We start from the raw sequence: 8,054 nt of genomic DNA on the forward strand, positions 1-8,054 counted from the left end.
GGTCGTACGGGCGGGCAGCACAATCGGTATTTTCTTGCGACTGCTGCCAAACTCGGAGATACTTGCTGAAGGCTACACTTTAGATTCCTACGACCGCGGTAGACCCAGTCTTCCTTTTCTCTGATTTTGCCAGTGGAGAGTCAAGCAAACCTACACTGAGGAGAGGGTACGATGGAAGGGGAAAGCACGCAAAGATGCCGAGCACTCCCCACTCCGTACAATACCGACAGTCCATGTTTTCTTCTTTCCAAGCCAAGCGCGTCACCGGTCTCTTTTCGGCTTGCATCGGATTCCACCTAGCTATTCGTTTTCTCTAGGAGACGGACAACTCTTCTGTACAGCTGGTGAACAGGCAAACACAAAGAGAGACGAAACGAAGTCTCTTCGTCTGCTTCCATCAGCTCCGTCCGTCCGTTAAAGACGTTCTTCGCCTTGTTGATAGGCGAACTGAACCGTCTGCCTATTCTAAATTTACCTTCTCTGCTTACAGGAAAGGGGTTTGTGATGAGTCCCAGCGACCGTACCTGGTACCAAAGTAAATTAAGACGACGATTCCAGGATGCCATCTTCCACTCGTCTTTCTCTCTTTTTCGCCCCGTTCTGTTACCTCAAACAACACGTATACTCACCATGTATACACGATAAGAATCTACTCCATGCAAGACCCAATCTGATACAACACAAAGAACACGGAAAAAGAGTTCGTGTGTATCTTTGCACATGCCTCTCTGTTTCAATGACTTTGTACCTCACTAGAGAAAGGAATTTCATTGTCATACGCTAGGATGACCTTACTTGTACAGGCCTGCTCAATCAGAAAGAATATCGACAAAGGAGAGACAGAGAGAGAGAGAGGAGAAAAAGAACTGGCCTTCTTGCCCTACCACTCCAAGAATTCTCTCCCTCCTAATGACGATGGAGGTATGCGTGTCTATGTGCATGGCTATAGGGCGTTTTTACGTAGGTGTACTTGTGTATTCACAAGTATATATCTGTGCATGTGCATATGCGTGTGATTGTCCCTATGTGCATTCCTACGTACGTGTGCTTGTGCAGACGTCTACCTAGGTATCCTTATAGCTGTGTGCGTGCATGTGTGTGTATGGATCCGAATTACAGTGGACGTATCTTTCTTCTACAGTAAAGGAAAAAAAAGACGAAGAACCTTTGCTACTCAATCACTTCTGCACAGGCTCACCAACACCATCCTGACAGTGGTGCCGGTTGAACTTCTTTCTTCGATTCATTGGTCTCTTTCCGTTTTTTCTTCTTAAAGAGAAAAAAAGTAGAAAAGGTCTGTCTAGTCGTGGCGAGTAAGAGAACCAAGTTTCGGCAGAACGCAGTCATGTCAAAACAAAAGGAGACAGAGAAAAAGAGTGAGAAAAGAAAGAGAAGGTTGCCGCGATAGAGCCAGCCAACCCACCATCACACTTGCCAGCGCAGGTGTTTGCTAATGCTTCTCTCTGACGGGAAAAACTAAGGACCTTTTTTAGAATCTCAAAGAAAAAGAAGAACACACCAGGGAAGTAGACGGAAAAGAAACACAAGAAAAAAAGGAGAGAAAGACGAAACGGAAGAAAGAGGAGAAAAGGAGAAGGACACACAGTTTGATGAGGTCGTTCGGGTATCTTTGCGAGAGAGGGAGAGAATCAATCATCTCTCGCGCGAACTTCTTTTCAATCGAAGTACGTCCTTCTTAAAAGAAGAAGAAAGAAAAGTAAAGGAGGGAGATTGGCCTCAGGAGAAATACAGACTTTTCTTCCTCGTTCATCGCTCTTTTCTTCTGTTCTTGCTTTCGTACCCGTGTTTTGAAGTCTCCGCGAGAGGTTCTCTTTTCCGGCTTTATCTCATGTCGATGTTTTGATTTTCTCCTTCCTTTCTTCCGTTTGGTGTTCTTTTGTTTGTCATCTCACTCCTTCTCGACATCCTTACAACTGCTTTTCCGTTACCTCTCTTTTCCCACTTTTCTTCCCGTCCCCCAATATCTCTCGTTTCCCGTCCAAACCACACCTTCCGAGTCGCCGATCGGTCCACCAGGACTTTTTTTTTTTCTCCTTATCGAAGACGATCGAGTACTTTGATCTCGCAGCTGTCTCTCTCTTTCAGATTGATGTGCTGAAAGAAAAGAAGCAATTTTATTTTTATTCGCAAGAAGAGGGGGAAGGCTTGGTCCTCTTTTTGCTGATTCGACCTCTGTGATTCTTCTCGATCTTCTTTATTACAGGCTTCTTCTTTTCTTGCTTTCCTTGCTCTCTCTGTTTTTCTCCGCAGTGCTCTCATTTTACTTCTTATCTATCTTCTTCCCGGCGCCAAGTGTTGTTCTCATCATCCTTTTCATTTCTGAGATTTTTGAGGGACCGGGGGGGGATCCAGACTTCAGAAGAGAGAATCTAAAGAAAGGATGCAACGTTCTTCTTCCTCCTTCTCTTATCTTCCTTTCTTTCGTTCTTTTCCTCCTTTTCTTTCCCTTGTTAAGTACACTCAGTCTCCTTTCCCCGCTTTCTTTTCTTTCTTATCCATTACTTCCTCGGCTTCTCCTCTTTGTTTGTTCCTTTCTCTCTTTTTTGCCTCTCTCTCTTGTCTGGCCATCCGTTCATCGATCTCTCTTTCTTGTCTTTGTCTAAATAGACCAGGTAGACGAAGTCCGACTTTACAACAACAAGGGAAGGACGCAGATCTCTCTCAATTCTGTATTTCTTCTCTCCGTTCTCCGTTCCAGAGCTTTCTTTGTTAGACCACACAAGACAGCTCAGTCCCATAGGTAGGTCTTCTCCATCCGTCTCTCCTTTCACTTTGTCTCTATGATGAATGGAAGAGACTTTCTCTCCGCAAGAACGTGAGATTCGGTGGTTTCAACGATGTAACTGGAGAGAGGGAGAGAGAAGCAAGTATCTTTCTTCTTCTTATCCTTCATCTTCTTCTTCCTCCTAGTTGTCTTCTTTGCCTCTTCCTTCGTCGTGTTTCCTTCGTTGTCTTTCCAAATCGACTTGAATATGTTTTCTGAAGAAACGAGGGATAGTGAAGATAGAGACAGCGGAGAAAAGGAAGAAGAACAAGAAAAGAAGAAGCCCCTTCCACTTGATCTAGGGAGGAGAAGAAGCAGAAGAGAGCAACAACGTTCATGATGATTGAGGGCATGATGTTAACTAGGAAAAGAAGAAGAATAAGAAGAAGACGAACAAGAAGCTCTCACGCTTTCGCTTTGGAATGGAGTCTGCTTTTCTTCTCTGAAAAAGGATGATATCTTGGGCAACCAGGTAGCGAGGCCCTTCAATAGCTCACATCTCTGTTTCTTCTTCTTCTTTCTTTTCTTGTAGTACTTTCTCTTCTTTCTCTTCTATTTCGACCTCCTTTCTGTCTTTCATTTCGTCCGCCTGGGTGTGCGTATCTACGGTCCTTCATGGTGAATGAAGTAGACGAAGAAGAAGAGGGAGGCAACTGACTTTTCTCTTTTTCTCGTTTCCCCTCTATCTTCTTTTTCCTTTTCAGTCTTTAGACATTTTTCATTCGTTGTTCTTCTTAGGAAGAAGAGAAAGAAAGGTTCTTTCTGAGAGAGACGAGAAAGACCAGGGACATACACCGCTGCTGACGAACCGTCCCCGAGAGAAGACTAGGCAGTTGCGTTAACGGAGAGACAAGCGCATGCCTTCTTATATTCACAGGGATCACATTTCATTGGAGACATCCCGGTAGAGATCCATCTTCTCCATCTTCTCTCTTCTTCAATTCTTTCTCTTTTTTCTGTTTGAAAGACACTCGAAGCAAGTCCTAAGTTCGTCTCTGTGTGACTAAACTCTTTCTCTGCTCAAGCCTACAGGTCTTTTTGCATGTGTCTACGTATCTAAATCTCTCTTTCTCTCGCACCAAAGGTTGCTTTTCGCCAAGGTGTCTTTACACACCACATCAGGTGTCTTGAACGTTCCTACACATCGACGCGTTTGCTCTCCTCATTTCTCTACATTTTCAAGTCTGCCCTTCTATTCATCCGTACACTTCTTTCTTTCTTTCTTTCCCGATTCTAGCTCGAGGCGCGTTGTTCTCTCATCGTATTGAGACCTTGCACCGTTTGAGGTGTACATACAGCCCCGAGAGGAGAGAGCTCATCTGAGATGCAGCCTTCACCAGGACTTCTTGCACCTTCATCATCTTCTTCTTCTCTTCCCCCTTCTAAGGAAGCTGAAGGAGGTGAACCTCCTGGCGGGGGAGAAGAAGAAGCTCGTGAGAATCGGACGAAGAATGGTGCTGACGAGGAAGACGTCTCGCTAAGAGTTAAGAAACTTGAAAGTAAGAAGGATGGGAGTGATCATCGTGAGGACGAGGATGATTCTGCAGTCAATGTAAAGAAGAGAACTTCTTTTCGTTTCCCTTCTCGTTCTCCCAATTCGCTTTCTCCTCCTTCTGTTGGAGGGGATGGGGGAGAAGGAGACATGGGTTCAGGTGGGGTGCCTCATCTCTATTCTCCAATTGTAAGACGAACATCTAATGATGGGGCTCCAGGTCAAAAGAGGGATCTGAAAATGAGCTTGCCCGCCAGAATGAATAGTAACAGTAATAGGGGTGGACCGAGTATAAGCCGAAGATTACCTTCAAGGACAGAAGAAGTCGACCAAGGGGAAAAAAGAAAAGGCAAGGAGAGAGAAGGAGAAGCAAGAAAGGTTACTTTCATGAGGAAAGACGGTGAAAGTGGTGCTAGCAGTAGTAGTAGTGTATCTGCTTTTGGGCTTCGAAGAGCTGTAACGAATGTAGGGGGCCCAGGAGGAGCTTTAAGTCGCATGATCTCCTTGCAGAGAGACGTTGTTGGGAGAGGAAAAGGAGACGGGGAAAGAGAAAGCAAACAGATGCAAGACTTAGAGAGAAAGGTCTCTGAATCAAATCGAGAAGGTAACTTCCTTGGATTCAGAAGAGCTGTGACGAATGTTGTTCCTCTTCAGAAGGATCGAAGATTCGGCGGAGGAGGAGGAGGAAGAGATGAAAGAGGTGGGGGAGATAGCGATCCTCCTCCCGAGGAGGATCAGTCATCTCGAAAGTATCGACGTAAATCGAAATCGATTCTCAGAAAGTTAATCTTACCTGTCGACTTCACGGGAGTCGATGGGATCAATCATTACTACTGGGGAAGCTCGGATTCAGATGAAGAGATTCTCTCGACGCCTACGTCCTCCGAAGAAGAAGAGGAAGAAGAAGGATTTACAAGAGAAGCGAAGAACTCTTCAGGGACTCCGTCAGGTGAAGAGAGAAAAAGAAGAAAATCGAAGACGCCGCCTCTTGCCTCTTCTTCAACTGGAGGTGGTACAGGAGAGAAAGACAGTTCGAAAGATGAGGGGGCAGGAGGGGGAGACAATGAAGAAGAAAAGAAAAATAAAGAGGTGACAGTGGAAGACACGTCATCGACACAACAGGTAAGGAAAGGATCTCTTACATATTTATTTCTCTTCTCTTGATAGTAGGGGAGCGGGCGTCTTGAAGAAATTCTTCATCCTGGAGCTGCTCTATAGACATCCCCCCTCTTGTTTTCCCGCTCAAAACGGGCGACTTTGGCTCGGAATTCCTGTATGCAGACACATCAACGTGTATGTATGAAGGATGTATGTATGAACATGTATGTATGACTATCTGTGTATGAATATGTGTGTATGTATATCTATAGAGTGAATGGGGGGTCCATAGGCTATTACAAAGATAGATACAGATAGGTAAGAAGATAGATAGTTCCGGATAGTGGAGTCGGACAAATGAATAGGAAGAGGATAAGGGAGGACCGTAGGGGTGAGAAGAGAGTGCATGAATCTTCTTGAGTTTTTCTCCTTCTGTTGTGTTGCAGGGTGGAGGGTTCTGGTCGTACTTTGGCTGGGGGGGTGGTGGCGATACAACGGCCACGGCAGGGGGAGAAGAGGAGAAACCGACGGCTTCGTCGTCTTCTTCGTCCTCGTCCAAAGAGAAGACTGAAGAGGCTTCATCCTCTTCTTCAGAGGAAAACAAGGAAGAAGCGAAGAGTGGAGGGGAGGCACCCGTAGCATCGTCATCACCTTCAGGAGAAGATCAAAAGGAGAGAGAAGAGGGAGATGGGGGGGGTGATGAAGGGGACGAGAGAGGTAAGAAATCTTCTTCTTCTTCGGTGCCTGTGGTTCGTTTTCACGGTGTCCCTACGGAGGATGAGAAGGAGAAGCCCCCTGAGACGTCGTCTCTTAGAACAGGAGGGAGAACGAAGAAAGCGAATTCAGTGGTGGATATGGGGTTTGTCGATTTGATCGAATCTCTTCTACTGAGCCATGATGTCACTCAGGCGGGCGGAAGAGGGGGGGGATACAAGAGGCGAGGTATGATGGAGCCTTCCTATGTCCACTCACGTTCGAGTTTTGCGACGAGCGATCTAACCAGCGAAAGAGATAGTGATTTAGAATCCTTCGGATCCATGGATGTACGATCGAGAGATAGCGCAGCCGGAGATAGAGAAGAAGATACACGAAGAGAGCGAAGAGATATGTTGTTAAGCATGCAAGAAGATCTCCTATGGCAGATCGAAGATATCCAATTGTACGCTGACCAAATCCATGCGGCGATGAGTTCGAAACTCGAACAAGAAGGTCGACATATGGAGGCCTCTCTTAAGAAAAACATTGTCGAGCTTCAGTCCCAGCTGGGCGACGATAATGAACTACAGGTAAACTTCACACACATGCATCTCTCTCTATAGACACATGTATATAGAGAGAGACAAATGGATAGACATACGCATCTGAGATTTGTATGTGGAGGATGCATTGATGCATTAGAGATGTATACAGAGATGTGTATGATCAATAGAGAGAGGCCTTTATGTATGTATCATCCCATACACGTTGGGTGGGGGGATATGTATGTGTAGAGATGGAGACGTATGTATGGACATGGGTAGATGCATGTTCATCAAGATGAATGGAAAGACACCGGGCCGAAGAAGGATTCTATTATTATCGTTACGATGCATGCATAGGGACATGAAGGGATCTGCTTTTGGATGGATTCGCGGAGATCGGTATAGTAGGTATCCCCTGCTTGAAGTTTGCATGTGTCGCAGTCTTTCTGTACAACATATGAATATATACCTATGAGTGTGCATGTGGATGAACAGGTATGTACGATTGTATGTATGTGTTCCTTGTATAGATGATTCATTATGAAGCTCGATTAGAGGCTTTAGGTCTAGTCCCAGGGTTAGATAGCCCTCAAGATGCCAAGATACGGAGGATCGATCTGAGCACTCTCATGTCTCTTTCTTTAAGCAACTATGGTAAGACGATTTCTTTGTTCTTCTCCCTTATCGTTAGCTTCTTCTCTCTCCTCCAGAAATTCTCCGTATATAGGCCGTTTGGGGTCTTCTCATCTCAGGAGGAGACCTTCTGTAACGTCAAGGTTGGGATGCGTCGCTCCTGTGAGACACTCGACCTTATAGGGGCGATGAGGTCCACGTCCTGTAGATAGATGCATATATGCATGTGCAAGGATACAGGGGTAACGTGTATACATGTACATTGTATATAGGCTTGTATCTCTTGAAGACATCTCTATTGTCAGATTGGACAAGACTCTCGCGCTCTGAGGGTTTCATACAGATGGGAGAGAGAGTGTGTCTGACGAAGTGCATGAGGCACATACACTGCAGTTCTATTTCAGCTTAGATGAACTCTCAAGAAAGAGCATCTTGAACATGGCACAGATGTATACCTTGCATATGTATCCATAGATACGTATATATCCATCGTTCTAGAGACGTGTGTCTGATCGCATGCCTAGGTATGTATCTAGGCAGATCGACGTGTATCATGGGGTGCATGGTCTCCTTCTAGTGTAGAATTCTACTCTTCGAGAATTCATTGGACTTTCTCTGTATAGTTCGAAGGGTCGTTCTTGCTTCGCATATAGATAGAGACATTGAGGCTGTCCTGCATGCCATACAATTCACATCTCTATATCTCATGATGTATATGAAAGCTGGGGGGAGTCTTCTGGATCGCGTACATACAGACTTCTTCTATCTGTTCTTGATAGATACGAATCTATCTATCCTTAATCTA

At 45.3% G+C, this 8,054-nt stretch overlaps 1 protein-coding gene across 1 annotated transcript; it reads left to right on the top strand.

Moving 5' to 3' along the window:
- Positions 1 to 1,684: 1,684 nt before the first annotated feature.
- CSUI_000402 (uncharacterized protein) lies at positions 1,685 to 7,275 on the top strand (the record flags this gene model as incomplete). The annotated part of the gene is made up of 3 exons (XM_068060636.1): positions 1,685 to 5,399; positions 5,822 to 6,661; positions 7,147 to 7,275. Coding segments are annotated over exons 1-3 (2,259 nt in total), but the record flags the coding sequence as incomplete, so codon positions are not given.
- Positions 7,276 to 8,054: the final 779 nt, after the last annotated feature.

Source organism: Cystoisospora suis (assembly GCF_002600585.1).
Source record: "Cystoisospora suis strain Wien I chromosome Unknown contig_172, whole genome shotgun sequence".
Taxonomy (NCBI): Eukaryota; Apicomplexa; class Conoidasida; order Eucoccidiorida; family Sarcocystidae; genus Cystoisospora; species Cystoisospora suis.